We start from the raw sequence: 23,669 nt of genomic DNA, 5'->3' as shown, positions 1-23,669 counted from the left end.
ACTGTGCAAACTCAAATCTGTTGCACCAACGCACTACTAACAGTTGCATTCTATCCAGGTTTTGGCATCCCGGTAACGACATCATGTGGCCCTGGAACAACAAGTTTAGGTAGGAGAGTGGATTGCTTTTTATAAATGCCAATTATTGAAACCTCTCCAGAGACTCTAATCTTCCACTGACTCACTGAAAATTTGGATTCAATTCAGGTTTTGGCACCCCTGTAACGACATCATGTCGTCCCACAGCAACAAGCTCAGGTATGAGACCTGCTTGCTGTTTCAAATGCTTATTGTTGGAGTCTGTTGCACATACATACTCACTGCTCAATATTTTCATGCAATGCAGGTTTTACCACCACTGTAGCGACATCACCATGTGGTCCCAGAGCAACAAGTCCAGGTAAAAGACTGCTTTGCTTTTTTAGGTTCTCTTTATTGAGACCTACTGTGCAAACTCAAATCTGTAGCACCGACGCACTACTAACAGTTGCATTCTATCCAGGTGTTGGCATCGCGGTAACGACATCATGTGGCCCTGGAACAACAAGTTTAGGTAGGAGACTGGATTGCTTTTTATAAATGACAATTATTGAAACCTCTCCAGTGACTCTAATCTTGCACTGACTCATTAAAAATTCGGATTCAATTCAGGTTTTGGCACCCCTGTAACGACATCATGTCGTCCCACTGCAACAAGCTCAGGTATGATACCTGCTTGCTGTTTCAAATGCCTATTGTTGAAGTCTGTTGCACATACATACTCACTGCTCAACATTTTCATTCAATGCAGGTTTTACCACCACTGTAGCGACATCACCATGTGGTCCCAGAGCAACAAGTCCAGGTAAAAGACTGCTTTGCTTTTTTAGGTTCTCTTTATTGAGACCTACTGTGCAAACTCAAATCTGTAGCACCGACGCACTACTAACAGTTGCATTCTATCCAGGTGTTGGCATCGCGGTAACGACATCATGTGGCCCTGGAACAACAAGTTTAGGTAGGAGACTGGATTGCTTTTTATAAATGACATTTATTGAAACCTCTCCAGTGACTCTAATCTTGCACTGACTCATTAAAAATTTGGATTCAATTCAGGTTTTGGCACCCCTGTAACGACATCATGTCGTCCCACAGCAACAAGCTCAGGTACGAGACCTGCTTGCTGTTTCAAATGCCTATTGTTGAAGTCTGCTGCACATACATACTCACTGCTCAACATTTTCATTCAATGCAGGTTTTACCACCACTGTAGCGACATCACCATGTGGTCCCAGAGCAACAAGTCCAGGTAAAAGACTGCTTTGCTTTTTTAGGTTCTCTTTATTGAGACCTACTGTGCAAACTCAAATCTGTTGCACCGACGCACTACTGACAGTTGCATTCTATCCAGGTTTTGGCATCCCGGTAACGACATCATGTGGCCCTGGAACAACAAGTTTAGGTAGGAGACTGGATTGCTTTTTATAAATGCCAATTATTGAAACCTCTCCAGTGACTCTAATTTTGCACTCACTAAAAATTTGGATTCAATTCAGGTTTTGGCACCCCTGTAACGACATCATGTCGTCCCACAGCAACAAGTTCAGGTATGAGACCTGCTTGCTCTTTCAAATGCTTATTGTTGAAGTCAGTTGCACACACCCACTGCTCAAAATTTGCATTTGATTCAGGCTTTCGATTCGGCACCCCTGTAGCTACATCATGTGGTCCCATAGCAACAAGCTCAGGTATGAGACCTGCTTACTGTTTCAAATGCTTATTGTTGAAGTCTGTTGCACATACATACTCACTGCTCAACATTTCCATTCAATGCAGATTTTACCACCACTGTAGCGACATTACCATGTGGTCCCACAGCAACAAGTCCAGGTAAAAGACTGCTTTGCTTTTTTAGGTTCTCTTTGTTGAGACGTACTGTGCAAACTCAAATCTGTTGCATCGACTCACTACTAACAGTTGCATTCTATCGAGGTTTTGGCATCCCGGTAACGACATCATGTGGCCCTGGAACAACGAGTTTAGGTAGGAGACTGCATCGCTTTGTATGAATGCTAGTTATTGAAACCTCTGCAGAGACTCTAGTCTTGCACTGACTCACTAAAAATTTGGATTCAATCCAGGTTTTGGCACCCCTCTAACATCAACATGTGGGCCCGGAGCAACAAGTTTAGGTAGGTTGCCTGCTTGCTGTTCTAAGTGCTTTTTGTGGAAATCTCTTGCACATATTCACTGCTCAACACTTGCGTTCAATCGAGGTTTTCCCACCCCTGTAATGGCATCATCTTGTGTTCTCAGATCAACTTGTCCAACCCAAGCAACAGAAGTACATCCTAAGGACATTTTAAGCACGTTAGGAAGTCCTGAGGACCTCAGCTTTATGTCCTCAAAAGATGCTAGACATATTTTGTTGGGCGTATGCTACACAGGAGCGTACGCCCACGGTGTACGAGTATTTAGGTGTTGACACTGCGCCCGGCAGCGTGACCAGATCCTGTTCGCCGCCCCGCTTGCTTCTCTTGAGTGCGTACAGATGGCGGCGCGCCACAGGGGCCTGTCCATTGGCCGAGTTGCGGTGGCCAAAATGCGGGCGTTGTGGGATTGTTCCGTTCCGCTGCATATACTAGTGCTTTGGTAAGTGTTGCAAGGCACAGGAGGGTTGGAACTGGTGTCACTACTGAATCACTGCGATGTACTTCGGGTTTTGTTTACTGTAACCGCTTGAAAAGGGGGGAACAGCAGCCAGGACGTTTATCAAAGATCGTTTCGAGGTCGTTGCTGAAATGTGTTCAATTCAGCTTTAAAAGACAGTGGTTCTTCAAACACCAACATTTTGGTCTGTCTGCTTCTCCGTCTGCCCCTTGATTCAGCCACCTGGCCAAAAGATAAATGAATTCTTGGCGCTTACATGCGCAGAACATTTCTAAACTACTAGTTATGGTCACATACTTCATGCCTGTAAACATCAATCAGCAAAAAGGCGACATAAGGCACATTTGAAGTAAAACATCAATACTAGGGCTGGGCGTCGATTCAAATTTTAGCCCGATTCAATGACAGGCTTTATTGGTTAATTTATCGATTAATCGATTGCGTTGGTTTGTAAAGGAAAAGGTATTTAGAAAATAAAAATATAAGAGTAAGCAGGTCATTGTCCTAGCTCTGTTGCGGCCGGAATGCTTGTCACCATGTTAGGCATTCGTACTATTTATTGAATCAGGATCATATGCACTCCCTAATAGCAGGGGGCACCAATTAATCGTGGTTTACTTAACGCCAGAGTTAATTTATGCTACAGTAAAGCTCTGTGAGTACCGGCTCGCAGTTTTTTGTACCATGTATATATATTTGTACAGTCGAATCCCGCTACAACGAAATTGACGGGACGTGCGAAAAATTTCGTTGAAGCTAAAATTTGTTGAGGTGAAATCTGCCCCAACACACCACGGAAAGGCCAGAAAAATAGCACCGTATGTTTCCGCATCATTGGCAGCATAATACAATGCTTACAAAAAGGAGTGATGCACAATAACGTCATGTTTATTCGGATAACAAACATACCAATGGTTATCTGTTTTTTCACTACACCCAAAGAATGCGTTACGGAGGGGGGTGAAGAAATGCAGGCGCAAAACGTATTCGCTCTTTCCAGCGACGCTAGTGACACCGCGCGGAATTTGTCCGAAGCCGGGAGACTGTGATCGGTGGACCGGTCGCTCTGGCAGAGTGGCACCCGCGCGGCCTTGCAGAAGCTAAAGGAAAATCGTAATCGCAAGCATAGTAATCGACAATGCCGTGTAAATAATCGGGCAATATTGGTTGAACGAGCATTTATATTCTCTCAACTTTCTTGAAGGTATAGAAACTGCAGGTAAATGAGAGAGGCTTGGGACATATCGGCGTCGGCTGCGGAGACAAACAGATGTCTTTCGGGCCCACCCGTGCGTACGTGGTGCCTAAATTATTCTTACTGAATTATGGCTGCTACATTTAATCTTTCTTTGCTGTGAGGGCGCCGATTTTGTAGGCTCTTTGTATAACGTACCTTGGGATCGTCTTTTTCGGATACTATTTACATTCACTGCCGCATAATGTGTCAACCGATCTTTCCTTATAAGTGGCTCAATTCCACTGCTTTCAAACATCTAAGCAGGAGATGCTGTCCAATCCGCTTGCTTTTATTTTCAATAAAGAAACAAATGAAAACTTTTTGCACGCGAAGGCGAGAAGCAAATGTGGGGATGCGTTTATTGGTTAATGACTGCATACATAAATAATTATGTCAAAGAAAGATGCTTTAGCAATCACAATGTAGTAACTGGGTCTGGTAGTTCCAATGCGAGCTCTTGAATGCATTTGGTAGGCCCCGTTTTCGTTTTGGTAATAAGCATTGACGCACTTAGAAATCTTACCGGCAGTCAAATCAACATAACGTAATTTCATCTCTCTTAAATGAATTACCACAAGCCAAAAGCGAACCTGTAAAGTACTGCCTGTATTTTCATGTACGCTTCAACATCACACGTAGGCTTACAATTTTTTTTTATATGTAATGCTAACCCGTTCATTTGTATACCACTTGATACGATGTAATAGGAGCCTCGTCTTCGCGGTTTTACTGCCCAAAGTCACAACACCTGAGCAAAACACCGCAATACGCATGCACATATCGCCCGCACATGGTGCGCATGGGCTTCTGCTTAGTATGTACACACGAAAATGAACACGCCCGAAGTAAAATGTGCAGTCCAACGTTGGTGCAGTCTGATGACGAACGTACACTGCAATAATGTTCCAAAACTTGGCGTTGCACAGTGTTTGCCCAATGATGCCAGATTGTTCTCAAACCCTTTCAGAGCGGCCCGAGCCATGCATAGAGAATTGCCTCGCACGCACCGCTTTTTACGCCGCAGTAGACACCCTGAAACGAATCGAATGTTGTCTCGCAATCAGCAACGTATGCATGTGTTTATTTTTTAAGAAAGTAGTTGTTGCAAGCGGAACTACGGTGTTGTAGGCCACTATTGATGCTGGCGCACATGCTGCTATGAAGGCCCAATCACCGTCTCATCCGCCATTGCCGTTTTCCTCACCGCCACCTGTAGGGGCTGGAAAGAGCGGATTGCTGTACAACAAGGCGTGTCCACCGAGCTGATTACTTGCAGATAGCTGCTAGGCCGTCGGAAGCCCCCTTCTCGCTTGTGACAAAAGCAGTAGAGCACTGCACGGGCCTGATTTTAAGGCCCGAGCCCGCTTCGCGAAGCCCAAGCCCGACCCGGGCCCGTAACACCTAGCCCGAGCCCGGCCAGGGCCCGGGCATTCATAAGTGAGCCTGGCCCGAGCCCGGCCCGGGCATGCCAACTCAAGCCCAGGCCCGGCCCAGCCGGCCCGGTGATTTATTTTTTGGCCTAGAGAGGGCCCGCGCGTGTGTGACCAGGCCAGGTCTTTAACGCTGAAGAAAGTTTATTTATTATATTCCGGGCAATCAGACGGAGCATCTGGTCTGTACAAGCACGTCATGAACTGAACGCAAAAAATACGGGTTTAAAAGTGCACGTAGTTTAGCTTTCACCGTCTGCCGTTCCCGCCCCATCGGCGTAATATTACCTCGTATTCTTAGACGAGAGACACCATCACCTTTGATTACCAGACTCTTGGCAACTTCACGTGGTTGTCTCGGCCACAAGTTCGTAATGCTGAAGTTTTTTTATCCGAATTTGAATCAACGAGTATGTACACCCGTTGAAATACTTCACCTGCAGTGGTCGGTAAGCGGTGGTGTTTCTCTGGCATACGTGTTTGATTCCCGGCTACGGCAGCCGCATTTTGATTGGTGCGACATCTAAAACACACGTGTACATACGTAGATGCATAGGTGCACAGCTCCAGGATATCTGAATTAATTCCTTCCCCTCTTGGGCATTCCTTGTAATCGTATCTTTGGTATGTTATACACCAAAATATAAAATCTTGAGGCAATACAAGAAACGTCATTAAAATTGCAGTATGGTGGCCATCAGACCTAGCAAAACAAGTTTTTAAAACAATGCGTACAACTAACAGCAATAAGCGCGCAAAAATAAACCTAGAATATTCATTTTGATGCTCTTTTCTACATTTCAAGTCGGACCTATTAACGGCCGTGCCTATGAATTCAAGCCGGAGCCCGAGCCCGGCCCGGGCCCGTGGAATTGAGCCCGGGCCCGTCGAAAATCGACTTCAGGCGGCCCGGGCCCGTGCAGTGCTCTAAGGAGCAGTGCCGTTATCTTACCCTCCGACAGGGCACGGCAGCTACTGACCTTGGCAGCCTAGACGTGCGCGCTTGCTTTTAACATGACCGCGCGCTTGCGACTAAGATAGGATGACTTGGCTTCAAGACCAAACACGCAAACATGATTTTTGCTCTTGGCTATGAAGAATGGTAGAAGGAAAACGGCAATGACAGCTGCTCACAACGCATACATGACAGCGCCGCGCCAGCAGCGGGGCACATTCGTGCTATAGTGCCTAGAATATACTGGCACTATGTTCGTGCGATTTCAGCTGGATATGGATTGGCTACAGTGGCTAGAATCTTCTAGCCACTGTAGATTGGCTAACAGGCCTGCGCCTCGTGTAAAGACGGCCAGCCACATCGTTATCACCATAAAACAATGGCGTCCGCCTATGAGTTTTTGTTTTGTTTTGGGTGGCGGTGTGGGCGCACCGCCCATGTTTTTGATGAAACTAAGCGTCCTGAATGTATGCAGTTACAGACAGCTGTCGCTATGCTTATTTTATTGTAAAATAATTGTTCAAACCCAGCCCAAATCATCGAAAATTTTCTTGAAGCGAAAGCAAGCCTGACAAATTGTTCGTTGTGGCGAGGACTTTGTTGCATTGACTTCTATGGCTAGCTGACGGGGAATTGGAAATATTTCATTGAAGCGGAAATTTCGTTGAAGCGGCGTTCGTTGTAGCGGGGTTCGACTGTGTTAGGAATAATCATTTTCCATCTGTCTTGGCTATCACTTTGCAGTTCTCATCAATGTAATATTGGATAATACTTGCACCGTTTCCTGTTGTGACATAAGGCGGGTTATTTGAATGCGAATATGATCCTTGACGTGCTTGCGCAGAATTTCAACTCGGCACTCTTGTTTTAGTTTGCTCACATGACTTCAGCCGATTAACCGGTCAGAAAAATAATCGCAGCTAAAGCATTAATCGATTAATGTAAAAGTTAATCGATCAATCCCCACTCCTAATCAACTGATACTAGCACTATTCTTTAATCGAAAATACTCATTGGAGTACTTTATGCTATCACAACAATATTTTAACCACAAAATACAAAAGAGGGTTCGTGCTTGATCTTTGAGCTTGTGGCTTGAGCGCAAAACCAAGCAGTAACAGGTCGCGCACCAGCAGTGAGAATGTGGGAAAATTGAATTCAGCAAACCCGAATTGCATTTATTGTCGACTGGAGAGAAAAATGAATATATTGTATTCGTTTATTGTTGCGACATGGTTGGCGCCCTTAACACATGCAGGTGCTGACTTGTCTGGCAGAGGACCGAGACAGGAGGGGAAGAGCACGAGATGTGGGCGTTGTGAGGGGAGAGGCAGTTTTGTGGTAGGGGCTGCAGAAGCGAGCAGTGATGCGAGCAGGCATACGGTCAATGTTTTCTTCAGCTGAATGACCCGTGAAAGCATTATATACCGCCTTATAAATACAGAAAGTCAAATGCTATAACGGTCGAAATTGTAAAATGCACTGACATAGCTTAGAAAGAACGCTAAAATTAAAATCTCTCTTCCTAAGGACACAGGACGGTGCCTATGAAACAACCTTACAGCGAATATTTGAGGACATGCTGAATACAACAGTTAAAGAACCTTTCGAGTACATTTGGAGGGAAAGAGACTGAGGACATCCTGAGGATGTTGAAGGAAAAGTGAAGACGTTTGTACCATTTGAGGATGTCCTGAATATGTGTGTTGTCTGGGAGGCTGGCTTGCTCGTTTAAAGCAATATTGAAGCATCTTGTGTAAACTTGAAGCTGTTGCACTGACTCACTACTCAATATTTGCATTCGATCCAAGTTTTGGTACCCCTGTAACGCCATCATGTGACCCTGGAGCGAAAAGTTTAGGTAGGAGAATGGCCCGCTGTTTTGCATTCTGTGTAGGTTTGGCACCCCTGTAATAAATGGTTATTATTACTTGCTATTTCAAATGCTTTTTGTGGAAATCTCTTGAACTTAATCACTGCTCAACATTTGCATTTTGTCACCCCTGTAACAGCATCATCATGTGATCTTAGAGCAACAAGTCCAGGTAGAAGAAGGCTAGCTTGCTCTTTTAAATTCTCATTATTAAAACCTCTAGGGCTAACTGAAAGCTGTTGCACCAACTCACTACCGAATATTTGCATACGATCCAGGTTTTGGCACCCCTGTAACATGTGGCCCTGGAGCGACATATTTAGTGAATGTCCGACTTGTTCTTTTAAATGCTTATTATTGAAACCTCTGGCAGACTCAAATCTGTTCCTTTGGCACTCTACTCAACATTTGCATTCGATCCAGGTTTTGGCACCTCTGTAACATCATGTAGCTCGGGAGCAACAAGTTCAGGTAAGACTCCTGCTTGCTCTTTTAAATGTCTATTCGAAATTTGTTGCACATACAACTCAAGTCTGTTATACCGACTCGCTACTGAACATTTGCATTTGATTCAGGTTTTGGCACCCCTGTAACGACATCATCAGGTGGCCCCACAGCCACAGGTATGAGGCCTGGTTGCTCGAGCTTCCAAACGCTCTTTGTTGAAATCTCTTGCACATATTCACTGCTCAGCATTTGCATCCGATGCAGGTTTTACCACCCCTGTAACGACATCATGTGGCGCCACAGCCACAGGCTCAGGTATGAGGCCTGGTTGCTCTAGCTTCCAAACGCTCTTTATTGAAATCTCTTGCATATATTCACTGCTCAGCATTTGCATCCGATGCAGGTTTTACCACCCCTGTAACGACATCATCATGTGGCCCCACAGGCTCAGGTATGAGGCCTGGTTGCTCTAGCTTCCAAACGCTCTTTGTTGAAATCTCTTGCACATATTCACTGCTCAGCATTTGCATCCGATGCAGGTTTTACCACCCCTGTAACGACATCATCATGTGGCCCCACAGGCTCAGGTATGAGGCCTGGTTGCTCTAGCTTCCAAACGCTCTTTGTTGAAATCTCTTGCATATATATTCACTGCCCAGCATTTGCATCCGATGCAGGTTTTACCACCCCTGTAACGACATCATCAGGTGGCCCCACAGGTATGAGGCCTGGTTGCTGTAGATTCCAAACGCTTTTTCTTGAATTCTCTTGCACATATTCACTGCTCAGCATTTGCATCCCATGCAGGTTTTACCACCCCTGTAACGACATCATCAGGTGGCCCCACAGGCTCAGGTATGAGGCCTGGTTGCTCCAGCTTCCAATCGCTCTTTTTTGAAATCTCTTGCACATATTCACTGCTCAGCAATTGCATCCAATGCAGGTTTTACCACCCCTGTAATGACATCATCATGTGGCCCCACAGGCTCAGGTATGAGGCCTGGTTGCTCTAGCTTCCAAACGCTCTTTGTTGAAATCTCTTGCACATATTCACTGCTCAGCATTTGCATCCGATGCAGGTTTTACCACCCCTGTAACGACATCATCAGGCGGCCCCACAGCCACAGGCTCAGGTATGAGGCCTGGTTGCTCTAGCTTCCAAACGCTCTTTGTTGAAATCTCTTGCACATATATCAGCAATTGCATCCAATGCAGGTTTTACCACCCCTGTAATGACATCATCATGTGGCCCCACAGGCTCAGGTATGAGGCCTGGTTGCTCTAGCTTCCAAACGCTCTTTGTTGAAATCTCTTGCACATATATCAGCAATTGCATCCGATGCAGGTTTTACCACCCCTGTAATGACATCATCATGTGGCCCCACAGGCTCAGGTATGAGGCCTGGTTGCTCTAGCTTCCAAACGCTCTTTGTTGAAATCTCTTGCACATATATCAGCAATTGCATCCGATGCAGGTTTTACCACCCCTGTAACGACATCATCATGTGGCCCCACAGGCTCAGGTATGAGGCCTGGTTGCTCTAGCTTCCAAACGCTCTTTGTTGAAATCTCTTGCACATATTCACTGCTCAGCATTTGCATCCGATGCAGGTTTTACCACCCCTGTAACGACATCATCAGGCGGCCCCACAGCCACAGGCTCAGGTATGAGGCCTGGTTGCTCTAGCTTCCAAACGCTCTTTGTTGAAATCTCTTGCACATATATCAGCAATTGCATCCAATGCAGGTTTTACCACCCCTGTAATGACATCATCATGTGGCCCCACAGGCTCAGGTATGAGGCCTGGTTGCTCTAGCTTCCAAACGCTCTTTGTTGAAATCTCTTGCACATATTCACTGCGCAGCAATTGCATCCAATGCAGGTTTTACCACCCCTGTAACGACATCATCAGGTGGCCCCACAGCCACAGGCTCAGGTAGGAGGCCTGGTTGCTCTAGCTTCCAAACGCTTTTTGTTGAAGTCTCTTGCACATATTCACTGCTCAGCATTTGCATCCGATGCAGGTTTTACCACCCCTGTAACGACATCATCAGGTGTTCCCAGAGCAACAAGCCCAGGTAGGAGACTGGCTTGCTCTTTTAAATGTTTACTTCTGAAATCTGTTGCACAGGCTCAAATCTGTTGCACTGACCTGCAACATTTGTATTTGATTCAGGTTTTGGCACCCCTGTAGCATCATCTTTTTTTATTTTTATCAATGATTTTCCACTGGGTTTGAAATCTACATTGAGACTTTATGTGGATGATTGTGTTTTGTAGTGCCCAGTCAAGTGTGTTAATGACACCACAGTAGTGCAGTCTGACCTCCATAAGATTGTGTTTTGTTGTGCTCAGTGGCTAATGAGCTTAAATCTAATGAAATGTTTTCATGTACAATTTACTAACAAAAAAAGGTAGTATCCAGGTCTTTTAAATTCCTGTGCAGTACAAAAGGTAGATCAAGTTATGGATATTGGGGTTACGTTCACGGCAACACTAGATTGGGCCAGTCACGTAGATTTAATCACAGCCAAGGCTTTGCGCTTAATTCATTTTTTTTTTTTCAAAGAAATTTCAACGACGCGCCGCAAACACTCAAGGAAACTATACTACAAATGTGCGCCCAATTCTAGAGTATATTTGTGCTTCTTGGGACCCTTTCACGGATGTACTGAAAGAAAAGTTGGAGAGGGTGCAAGAAAGGGCTGTCAGGTTTGTAACAGGTAATTATGATTTTAGAATAAGGAGTTCGGAAATTCTTCAGGCCTTGGGATGGAAACCCCTTTGTGGACGACGGAGAGCTTAAAGATTTAAATTTTTTTATAATATATACCATTATAAGACTGGAATAAATAAAGAACGGTATTTAAAGTCTGCTAGTTATATATCCGAATGGAAAGATCACGTATATACGCCTCGAGCGCGGCCTGTAGGGGCGCCACTGAAATCCCCCTAGCGGCCCGTTTCGAAAGCAGGCGCGGGAGTCTCCGGCCCGTTCCGACCTGTCCCCGTTGCTTTTTGGCTCGTTCAAGACAGCGATTTACCGTTTGTCCGCGTTCTAAATACCGAATAACGTGGAGCAGGCACTCTGTTTGTAAGCGTGGTGTGTTCACGTGAGTATAAACGTTTATGACGCGATCTTAGTGAGATCTATATGAGCGCCCGGCGTGTGTCACAGGCCGGCGTCCCGAAGCCAGCATTTGCATGCAGGTGATTGCAATTCCGCTGCCCTGAAATTTAGTGGCAGTGTCTCCGTATGCGGCCATACACACTATGATGTAAATCGACTTTGTGCACTTACAAAATCCAGCGGAGCACTCATACCCGACAGCACGTAAGTTACGCCTGCCAATATCACACATCAGATATTGATCAGCACCATGAACAAGCCAATGCGGCATAAATTTCACAAGCATTGTACCAAAGAAGTACGATGGATAATGCAAAATTACACCCCGGAGTCAACACACGACGACAAATTTAATGATGGGTCGTCTTGTCCCGAGGTGAGCGCTCGCAAAGATTCATATATTACATTTACCCTCCACGAGAAGCGCGAAGACGCGTCCGTGACCAAACTCTTCTTCGAAACATCGTCATATGACACAGGAGACTGCAGAATCTAGCATAAACCGAAATCAGAGACCCTTATCAGATACGACACTCTTCCAACGAGCCCGTGTGTACGACATTTCGGCGCACGTTAAGGATCTCCAGGTGGTCAAAATTAATCCTGAGCCCTCTACTACGGCGTGCCTCATCGTCTCCGTTGCGTCAGCGCGTTAAACCGTGCAATCAATCAATCAACTCTTCCAACGACACCTCGTATCGCTTGTGAACTGCCTACCCTGTATTCTTCAAAAAATGCGTCCGCCGAGTGATCAGCCGTTCGTTGAAGGCGAAAAACAAACGAAAAGTGAACACGCAGCTTGTGTGTGTGATTACTAAAACGTTCAGTCGTTGATTTCGCTCCGCATTTGTAAACAAGGATAGTTGAGCGTCCTCCTCCTCACCTCCCCCCCATGTCTAGCGAAATAGTGCATTTAGCATCTAGTTGGTCTGGTGAATACTACCTTGCTCAAGCAAACGTCTTTAGCATTTCAGAAGCTGCACTCGGTTTTTTTTTTCATTCCCGTACGACTATCCTATTTATTCCTGGCTTGCTGACCATTCATTTTCGCGTGGTTTGATTAACATATACCTTGGTTCTTACTATAAGGCACGAGTGGGCACATATCTGACAATGCACAGCCTTTGAGTGTACTTAACATTTTCGCGTGGCTTATATTCCCATAAAAGACACAAGTTTTTGTCAGCTGTTGGGTTATCACATCCCCGAAACATATTTTTCTACGACGTACATATTCGAAGCAAAGCCGCATTTGTTGTCTGCGCTGCAAAACGAACCAACCTCTTACAGTGCCAATATCATGTCTAAACGAGGCGACAATAAATAGAATTCACTTGTGCTGACGTGTTCGAAGGTGACAGCGGTGATATGCTGCTGCCGTCGCCGACGCCCGCAAGAGCGGCCAAGACGCGCGCAGAACCGCCTCCCCGGGTAGCTCTTGTTGGTGTTAGAGCGCTCTACTAACACGCAGCTGTTTTTTTTAAGTGCCCTAAACATGCAGTTAGCTTACAGACGTCACCATAACAAGTTGTTTAGTGCGCGGAAATGCAAAGAGAAGCGAAAGAGAACCAAAACACTGCATGACCACCTATCTGCCACCCAGCGCTAATCCCGCTAACGCCGCGGAGAAGCGGCGGCAGGCGGCGCAGCGATCGCGAATCTCGAGGCGTATAAAATTAGAGAATATACCTGTAGATTGAATGTGTTTAAATACTCTTTCTTTCCAAACTCTATTAGTGACTGGACCGTGCTAAAAATTCCAATATTCTCCGATTCTAATTTTCTATCAGCCATTTAAACAGAGGTTGGGTTGATGAAATAACCTGTATATTTAACGTTTGCTTTTTACTTCATTTGGTTGTTTATTTGGGATATGCATCATTACTGCTTTCGGTGTGCTCCTGTGTTTTTACTTTTGTTACAATGCTGTGCTGTAAGTGTTTACAGCTTTCTTGTATAATGTTATGTATGATTTCAGCTTGGTTATAATATGCTGTTTTTTTTTCTATTTTCTACTGTAACCCCCTACAACAATGCCCAATGGGCAATGTAGGTACTTGTAATAAATAAATAAATAAATACATGTGGCCCCACAGCAACCGGCTCAGGTATGAGGCCTGGTTGCTCTTCCAAATGCGTTTTTTTTCTTAAATCTCTTGCACATATTCACTGCTCAGCATTTGCATTCGATCCAGGTTTTACCACCCCTGTAACGACATCATCATGTGGTCCCAGAGCAACAAGCCCACGTAGGAGACTGGCTCGCTCCTTTAAATGGCTATTTTTGAAATCTGTTGCACAGACTAAAATCTGTTGCACTGACCTGCAGCATTTGCATTTTATCCAGGTTTTGGCACCGCTGTAACATCATCTTGTGGCCCCAGAGCAACAAGTTCAGGTAGGAGACTTGCTTTCTGTTTTAACTCTTTCGTGAGCACGCCTATTCAAAATCGTTCAATTTGAACGATACCTTGGGAGCCCCTTTTCATAGCGTTCCAGGCGTTGCTGGATCACGTAAAGCTATTTGGAGTTAGCTCAGAAAAGGCCCTTTCAAAATCAGTTTTGTTTTCATTTTTCCAACAAAAACATGATTTTCGACATGCATTTGCATCACCTGGATGTGGAAAAGGGGCGTGGTCATCGCACGTCACTGCTACCAACGAAGAATGTGTGCCACTCATTATTACTCTGCAACAGCGTTTGGTTTTTGTTATCAGGGCATGAATGGTGAATCAGCAAACGATTTGCAATCAGGTTTGCAGTAATAATCCCTGAAATTGGCTGAAAATGTCAAGCAGTGCCTGTTTGCAAAGCTACTTCATGATTTTAAGCAGTTCTATTGCCTTTGCGCAAGTTCCAAGTTGTGTTGTAGTTCTACTTACAACAGGACCATTCGCGAACAGTTTACAACAGTTTAAGTTTCATTTCAGCATTGCAAAATTCATATTTGGCACTACTACGCAGTTACCCAACTTCAAGCCTACCTGCCATGGCGCCTTGAGCGTCTGCAACTGATCCTTGAAAAAAACGTGCCGCTCCTGATTTCATCCAACCCTAACCTGATTTCTGCGATAAGAACTTCCGATGCAAGTCAAAAGATAACACCCAGTCGCCAGATATCTGTTCCGACGAGAAGAGCGCTTCAAACCGGCCTAACACACCACCAGCTGTTCGCCGGCCAGTTTCGTTTCCATACGATGGTATCTCTGGGGGTCTGGTGTTGCTTCTTAGTTTAACTGTCTATTCGGACGGAGTCTCCAATAAGTTTTGTACTGTTTTATTTCAAAAATGTTAGGTGGCGCTGCAATGGAGGACGCTCGTAGTGCTCATCTTTTTTATCGCGCAACAGCTACTCCGCCAAAGTTTGCAGGGCATGATTCTAGCACATTGCACCTCATTCCTGCAAGCAAGGCTACAAGAGCGAGTCAGAAAATGATAATAAAGCACAGCTTCATGTTTTGAGAGATAGCTGACAGTGAACGTCAACAAGCATCAACCACAGAGTTCCATTGTCAACTTCATGCATGTTTTTCCGCATCGCTGCATGCTTGTCCCGAATACTGTGCTGGCCATAAATTCAAGGTCAGTCATTGAAAAGATGTTTTTACATTACATGGGGGCAAATTGGTGCTTCTGATAATGCCAAACCGCCAGATTTTTTCCTGGAAACCACCCGAAAATGCACATTTTGAAATGGAGGTTGGGCTTCACCTCATGGCATGAGCACCACGCGGGCTATCATTTTCTTTTTATATCTGACAAATTGTTGCGCGCAAGTTGACATTTTTTCTAGGACGTGTTTCTGAAACGTTTCCCTACAAAATGTACATTCTAATTTTTTTCTACTACAGGTGGTTTGTTATTCGCCCCGAGCGCGAACACAGTCGGCCCCTGGCGGCGGCGGGACGAACCGCTCCTAGTGTGGATGGCGCTCTCGCGTCGTCTGCTTTTTCACGTTGCGTGCGGCGCTAGACGCGTGCTGCACACGACAAAACAACCAATATGTGCGCTCGTTTGGCAGTAAGCAATGAAATAGTTACCTCTGCTTGCGCATTTACTCTAGAAACGCAATAATCAGCGGCCGTTGCGGGTTAATGCGCTGGTTTAATTCCACGAAACATCTTCGCCGTGGTCACCGCTTGAGTGTGAAACGTGTTATAAACATTGCTTCCACACATTGCACTTTTCTTATTGTTGAGTGCAGTCGTCTGCCGTTTCGGGAACGTCGAAGGGTGCTTTTTGAAGGTGGCGTGGTGATTATTTAAAGGATAAAAGTTTAGTACGCGAAACGGGTAAGAAGCGACAAGGCCTGTGCATACGCGGGCAAATTCCACACCCTTGTAAAATTGCGCTGTGTCCTTATAGAAAGAAGAAACAAACAAAAACATTTACACTGCACGCTACGCGTGCGCTATCGCCCATACATTACCGGACACGTATTTTACACCCGCAAGCGCCTGTGTGATCGTGTCCTTCCCGTACCTTTTTTAAAATAAATACCATTTTTGGACAGTCGTTGTTTATACTGAGGAGGAGGAATAAACATTTATTCAACTGTATCGAGTTGCTAATTTTACGTATTATTTAAAATACGTTTCTATGGATGCGCAAGAGTATTTAGGGGGATTCTTCGGTAAAATTAAGCAGTTGTGAGTTTGCGTCTGTCATGTGGCATTTCGTGTGTCATGTTCATATATATCATTTTAAAATCCGACATGAATCACCTTGTCCAGAAACGTGTCTCACTCAGCATAACCAAATGCCTAATATGGTCACGTCTTAACCTCTTAAGGTGGACCTAAGTTTATAGAAAGAGGAGAAAACGCGTAATATAATGCACGTTGCTGCCCACATGTGTGAGGGGTGTGTGCCATGACTCGCTGTTTATTTTTGATTTTTTTCCCACAATGCTTGCTTTCAATACAATTTTGAAAAAGGCGAGCCACAATTCCTGGGCAATCCCGGACCAAAGGGGGGTTAATCAGTTTTAAAAATACGTACTGCTTTTTCACCGCTACAGAACACGACGCCTAGTGTAGTTTCGATTGTAAGTAATACTGATAACCATAGTTTGGCTTTTCGCGTTACATGCGTTCTCTTCTCCCTGCTCTTGCAACGTTGGCAGGACCCCCCCCCCCTCCCCCCACCCTTCCCGAAAAAAAAACTAGATGCACAGAATTTCATTTTTTAACCAATCCTCAAGAATTAAATGCCAAGACAAAGGCGATATTCAGTTTACAAAACAAAGTAGTTACCGGGAACCCGTTGCGCTGATTCGCAACGAGAAATAAAAAGGAAATGTTTTACTACATCTGCAACAGCACAACTTCGTTTATTGCCATCTTTAGGGTTCGTAAGCGACCTTATACGCAAGAAAGCAAACACATCTCACTGTTGCAGGCACCTGTTAGATTTTAAAAGGAACGCAAATGGTCAACAGAGCAGCCGTAACAGAAAATTTGTGCTCACTGTGAGGTCCCAGAAGCTTGGTTTGCACACTGTAAACCTGCTTGTCACTGCGAAAATCTAGCTAAACATGAGATGTGCTGCGTGCGTTGACAATTCAATTCGCAAGTTCATTTGCGATGAAAGCCGTAAATAAGTGATCCGAAACCGTTATTCATCAAACCTTCCTTCAGAGTCGTTAAAATTTCATTTAAAAGACCCGTTAGAGCGGTTACATTTATATTTCTGCGCTGATCAAAATTCAGTAATTTTATGTTGCCTTTTGAGCACAAAAAAATATCGTAAGCTCTTAGAAAGAATTTCGGTGCAGTTAAGTAGTGTTACCATTTCAGGGCATCCCACAAATGCAAGAATGCGTCATGCTACCAGTGAAAGCGATTGAGATTGCCGTAGTAAACTGAATTTCAGAAATCGATGCTTCCTGATTTGTTTCTATTTATGCTCTTATTGAAGGCTCAAAGCCGTAGTCTGGAAAGATCGAGCTTGCTACGAGCCACAGCGTACAAATTCATTGTCACAATTACGGCCATTCTGAGATTCCCGATGAGTCGTCGCTTTTTTGGCGTAGTAATGAAAACTGACTGCCGCTTCCATGCTATACATTGAACGTTGAGGAACCGAACTACAGCATACCACTCTTGTTTGCACCTTTCGTGTGCACATACGGCGGGAAAAAGGCACGAAGCGCGCCCACAGTGTGCATTCTTACGAGCCGCTCAGCGGAGCATCCACATTAGCAGCGCGACGCTGTCGCCACCTACATGTCGAGCTCGCGGCGAATACACAACTCATCTTTTATCATTTTCTTCGAACGTGACAGAAGTATTGATTTTGATTTTTTTTGAAACTATGATGTATGAAAACATTTAAAAGATGCATTATTGGAAAGAGCATTAAACAATCTGCATTTTTTTGTTCTTGTAATTATTGCCTAACCAATTTCATTAGCAGAAAAAGAATGTTTTCTTGGACGCCTAAAAATCGGTCAATTTTCCAGCGGACACAAAAGAGATAACCGATTGACAGTTGAGATCAAGGAGATTCTCAGTGAGAAAGATAGGTTCACTATGCATGGAAGTACGGTATTCACTCGTGTAATCAACCCACTTGTGTAATGAACCCCCCCCCCCCCCCCCACTTTTATTCTTGAGAATTCACTTTTGTGTTACCGTGCATTAAAAAGGGGTCGAATGGAAAAGGTGCTGTTCTTGGCGTGAATGCTGAAGCAGTCGACGATCACAGTAACTGATAATCACGCCGCAGTACACCCAGAAATGCCAGAAAAGCATTCGAACAAAAGAAAAATCTGAACATTAACCAGCGACACGTGCACGAGTGCCACAGCACGCAACATAGAAGTTGCGCTCTTGGAACGCCATTGGCTAAACGCAAAACAAACCTTCTTGCATATAGTGCCATAGAAGCACAGTGGCGTGCGAACAAAACAACAAACGTACTCCGCACTCCGCATTTGGGCCCTGCTTGTGCTTATCTATTTGGGCCCTGCTTTGTGCTTTATCTGCGATCTTGTCGTTTTCTTCATGTTTTTGCGCTCCGACCTTTTTTTTGGGGCTCCTAGTGTGTGGTGTACAATGGACCGGTATGCAAGCTACAGAGCCGGTTTTAAGCTGAAGGTGGTGGAGCATGTGTTGAAGCAGGGAACCACGTAGCTGGGCAGCACTTCAGTGTTGACCCATTGCATGTTCACTACTGGCAGAAGCAAGAAGAGGAACTTCGGGCGACGAACAGGGATCTCCGTGCTTTTCGTGGGCTCTGAGAAGGGAAGCTTCCCAGTGTGGAAAGAAAAAATTTAAGACTGCTCTTAAAGTGACTCCGAAGTGACTCCATGTCGCACGAGTTGCTGCAGACCCACACGCAGGCCACTGCCAGAAGTCACGGCAATCGTGCTTCCGCTTTCAAAGCAAGCGGTGTTTGGATGACGGGGTTCATGCGCAGAAACAAGCTGTACCTCCGAAGGCATACAACGCTGTGCCAGCGGCTGCCCGCAAACTGTGTGGACAAGGTGTACTATTTTCACCGCGTCGTGGTTCGTATCCGGGGCGAAAAACAGTTTATTCTGTCTCAGATGGTCAAAATGGACCAGACGGCCGTAATATTTAATGTGCCTACCAGCATGACGGTTGAAACGAACAGCCTTGACCGCACGGAAGATGTTGTACTGTGGGCCGGCGACCAGGAAGCCGCAAGAGACTACCGTAAAATTCCGAGCAAGTGCCCCTACCCGTGCAAGCGCCCCGCCACCACTTCAGTGCTACTTTCAAATTTCCGCGCCGTTCCGGGAAAGCGCCCCCCCCCCCCCCCCTCCCTCCGCGCAGTTATCACGCACCACGTGCAGGCAACACTGGCTTGCCGGAGCCAGTCTAAGAATCCAATCCAATCTGCTTCAACCGAACACTACACGCCATTTGTTTCTTCGTTTTTGCGGTGGTAAGTCATGCATTCCTACACAGTTGCAAAGAAAATCGAGATGATCCGACGGCACCGAAAGCACGGGAAAAACATGCACCAGACCTCTTGACAGTTCAAGCTCGACCAAAAGTGCATACGGGAATGGGTGAAGAATTTCGACAATCTCCTGCAGCAAAACTTTGGAAAAGCAAAACTTCGACGGAAGCTAAGCAACGGCGCCCCAGTGTTCAGCGAGTACGAGGATGATACGCTGTTTGTGTACTTAAAGCGCAAAAGAAGTGCGGGACGCACTGTTAGCAACCGGCTGCTGCCTGAAGGGGCTGTTAAAATAGCAAACAGCATGCAGTTGGGTAACTTTGTAGCTTCCAGCCACTACATAAGCAGGTGGAAGCAGCGGTTCGGCGTTGCAATGTACCGCGCCATGAACGAGAGCCAGAGGACGCCCGAGGAATCTGCGGAGGCAGTAAGCGTCTTCCGGACTTCCGCGAACTCTCTGCGATGGCGAAACGACGCCAAAAGGCAACTTTAAGAAGCCGTCGCGGCAGCAGGTCCTTGTGGCGCGCTGCTTCAAGGGGGTGCGGCATTGCAAACACAATCGATGGCTCCGAGGATGGCGACCTGCACGGCGGGTTGGCAGATGTCAGAGCCGCGTGGTGCCAGAAGACCGGGGCGGACTGGAAGACGAGTGCGCCGAACTTTTTTTTGCTACAGACTCTGAGGAGTCTTTCGATGATTTCGAAAGTGACGAACAGCAGTAAGATCAAGCCGTGGCACCCGAAGACTGGGGCAGCAGAGTGCTGCGAACTTTTTTTTTGCTGCTAAGTTTTTCAATGGCTTCCAAAGTAACTAATACTAACATCTTTTGCGTAATAAAGTTCATCTTCCTAATGAAAGTTTAAAACCACGCGCACTGCGTTTTTTTTTTTTTTTTTCCGTAAAAACAATTGTCGCTGCCATCCTGAATTTCGGTGCCGTTCCGGGATAGCGCCCCCCCCTTCACTTTGCCGGTAATTCCGATTTGTTTTAGTAAGGAAGACAGCTCCGACGGCGAGTAGGGGGATGCACCTACTCGACGGAGGGGAGCACTAGCCTGTTGTAAATAAAGAAGAAATTGGGTTACATAATTTTGTGCGTGTTTTTATTGAAAAGTAAGGTTCTGATAGTGCTTCTTTTACCATCTTTATTGTATGAAATTTGAACTTTTATAAATATGTTACAACTTTTTTTTCGCATAATGACCCATCCCCCAAATTCATGCTGAATTTCTTGAAAAAGAAAAATGGATTCACTACACGAGTAAATACAGTAATTTTCAAAGAGGCGGCTACTGTATTTTTCGCGCTATTGTATCTGCCACAGGTACGGTGTACTTAAAATGAAACAGGTGCTTCTTTACCATTGTTCCTGTATTTGTTCAGGTGTTTGTAGTAGATCTGTGTTTGCTATTCTGCTTAGCACATTGCCCTTAGGCAAAACAATACTTACACCAAAGGCCACAGCAGGTGTCAAGTGCGCTGTGACTGAACACTCTCTGCCTCTTTTACGTAAACCTCTTTCAGTGGTAACTTTATTGGAGTGAGCTGTCGATATTGCCGGTCAACAAGTAGTTCTCACCCAATTAATTAGTTTGGTGGCCACGGCAAGTGATAAAAAAATGTCCGCTGTGCTGATGCAGCACAGTTCTAATTACAGTGCAATGAAGTAAGAAAGCAGATGAGGCAGCAGTTCACAATCATAAGCAAGACAAGTGCTCATCAACACATAGTTCTTACCCTCATTATAAAGTCTTCCCCTGCAAGGATTGAGGTGAAGCCGCACTGGCTTCTAAAAATTTTCGTGGTGCATGAGAAAAGAAGGGGACATTGATGTTCATAGTCGTCAGCAAAATGCTCTCATTTACATTTCTAGGAATGGCTGACAAGATTGATTGATTGGTTGATTGTAGGGTTTAACGCACCGACACAACACAGGCGATGAGGCGCACTGTAGTGGAGGGCTCAAGGCATAGGCGTCAACTACGTGGGGGCAACGGGGCGCGTGCCCCCACCGAGCTTCCCCGGTGGGGGCGTCGCCCCCACCGGGGAAGTTCGTGTAGAACTCTCTCCGTCCGGCCAGCCGGGGCCATAATATTGATAGTTGGTGAAACCTGTAATGACCTCGCAGCTAGTGTAACTATACCGACCAGTACGCACCCGCTCTTTGCACGCTCTAAAGCGGTAACAACCCGTGACAACTGACATTTCGCCGGCGTTACAAGTAGGGTTGCCACCTTCCCCCGAAAAAAAAAACGGCCCTTTGGGGGGGGGGGGGGGGGGGGGGGGGTGTATATAGAATGTTTAATTTGTGTTGACAAAAAGACGCCACGTTTTTGACATGCAGGGCCATTTATTGTAGTGTTTTCTTAGAGAGAAATCAACGTAACGTTAGTACTGAAAGTGATTTCACTGAGAAGTAACCGCAATTGCTGGCCGCGGCGGTAGCATTTCGTTGTTTTGTTCCTCCCTTAGGAGGTCCCCCTCCATCTCAGGCAGCGCCCTCGCCCGCGTATTTGCTCTGCTCGCGTGTCTTTGCGCAGCTTGTCGACCCATATTCATCGTCTTTGTTGTTGAATTGACGCTTATAAAATGCCAAAACGGACATAATCACGGCACAAGGGCCAAAAAAAACCGGCCAATAGAGAGTTATAGCAGATCGGAAAAACGGTTCCGGTACGGTACACGGTAGCTGCTACGGGACCGTACCGGGAAGGCTCGTTTTTAGAGTTATAGCAGACCGTAACTACCGGCCATGCTACCGTGACTGGGAACGACTTGTCTTGTACCTCGTTTGGCAATTTTTCGTGAGTCTGTGGCGGTTCCTGTGCTGAAATATTAGTTTTCAGTTCTCAAAAGCGCTAAAGACAGTATTCGAAAAAAAAAAAAAAAAACATCCAACGCCCCTACGGAGATTCGAACTGCGACTGCGTGAACATGGAGCGTCATTTTAACTCTACGCCATTTCAATAGATGGCGCCAGTAGATCAAGCTCAGTACATACGGCTGGCTGTTTCTAGTTTTTCGTTGTATTTGAGATTCCCTCGCACTGATACCACCTGTTCCTCACTCGCCGATTTGTAGACGGGCCCCATGTTGCTGTTAATACTAGTTAAGTAGCCGTATCGCCTTTATTTAACCTAAAAGAAGCTATCCGACATGCGTCGTTCGACGACACAAGCCACGGCAGTTGGGCCGGGACCGTACGTTTCGCTTGCTGCTTGCGCTGTCAGAATCGCGTGGATTTCACTTGTTGCAACCTCATTTTTCTTAAACGATCTCATATTTACAATCAGTTCGACTAGGCGTGAGCCAATCGTACGTATCCTAAACTCTTCCAAAGCGGCCGCCCGCTTCCGAACGACGGACACGGTATGTCTCGGTACCGCGCGGCCGAGTCGCTCCGGTATACGGTAGGGTTCTGCGCATGCGCGGTGGCGTCCAGACGGTAGACGTTACCGTACCGGAACCGTTTTTCCGATCTGCTATAACTCTCTAATGACGGCCGGTTTCAGATATAGACCGGCAACCGGCCCGCTGTTTAAAAAACCGGTCCGGCCGGTCCAAAACCGGGCAGGTGGCAACCCTAGTTACAAGAGAAACATCGACGTCTCTCAGGCCCCTTCTAAGCAGTCGCACAAAAAAACGCGTCTTTCAATACTCCCATACAAATTATCGGCCATTCTGCTGGCAAGATCGCAAAGGTGCGGCTGTCCGCCCGTTGTGCGCTTAATTAAATTCGCGACATCTTGGTTTTCCCAGAAAAACAATGAAAGCTTGAACGTCTTCCACAGAACCCTGGCTGGGTGCAGTAGCGGTCCCAGAGACTTTTTTTTTTTCACTTTTTTTTTTGGGGGGGGGGGTGCGAATTTCGATACCGAAAAACAGTAAAAAAACACAGTAAAAACAGTAAAGAAGAAATAAGAGGACACTCGTCGTTATTATTCCATGCTCCGCAGCATGCAGGTGTAGCGGTCCCCTTTTTCCGAAATCAGTTAGGGGCGAAGAGGCTTTATTGC

The 23,669-nt window shown here is 45.8% G+C and overlaps 1 protein-coding gene across 1 annotated transcript in view; it reads left to right on the top strand.

Annotated features, from left to right (window-relative positions):
• LOC144174186 (uncharacterized) overlaps positions 1–23,669 on the top strand; it is a 115,886-nt gene that overhangs the window by 80,821 nt on the left and 11,396 nt on the right. The window contains exons 27-57 of the mRNA XM_077702703.1: positions 59–109; positions 208–258; positions 347–400; positions 503–553; positions 652–702; positions 791–844; positions 947–997; positions 1,096–1,146; positions 1,235–1,288; positions 1,391–1,441; positions 1,536–1,586; positions 1,671–1,727; positions 1,816–1,869; positions 1,957–2,022; positions 2,121–2,171; positions 8,568–8,615; positions 8,720–8,767; positions 8,856–8,906; positions 8,995–9,178; positions 9,269–9,310; positions 9,399–9,446; positions 9,535–9,582; positions 9,671–9,724; positions 9,807–9,854; positions 9,937–9,984; positions 10,067–10,114; positions 10,203–10,256; positions 10,339–10,386; positions 10,457–10,528; positions 10,617–10,670; positions 14,070–14,120. Coding sequence (XP_077558829.1) covers positions 59–109; positions 208–258; positions 347–400; positions 503–553; positions 652–702; positions 791–844; positions 947–997; positions 1,096–1,146; positions 1,235–1,288; positions 1,391–1,441; positions 1,536–1,586; positions 1,671–1,727; positions 1,816–1,869; positions 1,957–2,022; positions 2,121–2,171; positions 8,568–8,615; positions 8,720–8,767; positions 8,856–8,906; positions 8,995–9,178; positions 9,269–9,310; positions 9,399–9,446; positions 9,535–9,582; positions 9,671–9,724; positions 9,807–9,854; positions 9,937–9,984; positions 10,067–10,114; positions 10,203–10,256; positions 10,339–10,386; positions 10,457–10,528; positions 10,617–10,670; positions 14,070–14,120 — 1,744 coding nt within the window. The remainder of the gene's footprint in view (positions 1–58; positions 110–207; positions 259–346; positions 401–502; positions 554–651; positions 703–790; positions 845–946; positions 998–1,095; positions 1,147–1,234; positions 1,289–1,390; positions 1,442–1,535; positions 1,587–1,670; positions 1,728–1,815; positions 1,870–1,956; positions 2,023–2,120; positions 2,172–8,567; positions 8,616–8,719; positions 8,768–8,855; positions 8,907–8,994; positions 9,179–9,268; positions 9,311–9,398; positions 9,447–9,534; positions 9,583–9,670; positions 9,725–9,806; positions 9,855–9,936; positions 9,985–10,066; positions 10,115–10,202; positions 10,257–10,338; positions 10,387–10,456; positions 10,529–10,616; positions 10,671–14,069; positions 14,121–23,669) is intronic.

The sequence above is a fragment of the Haemaphysalis longicornis genome, unplaced genomic scaffold (assembly GCF_048455015.1).
Source record: "Haemaphysalis longicornis isolate Haplotype H1 unplaced genomic scaffold, Haemaphysalis longicornis Haplotype H1 scaffold_3, whole genome shotgun sequence".
In the NCBI taxonomy this organism is placed as follows: domain Eukaryota; kingdom Metazoa; phylum Arthropoda; class Arachnida; order Ixodida; family Ixodidae; genus Haemaphysalis; species Haemaphysalis longicornis.
Note: the sequence above shows the minus strand (reverse complement) of the source record. Positions and strands in the feature narration are given on the sequence as shown.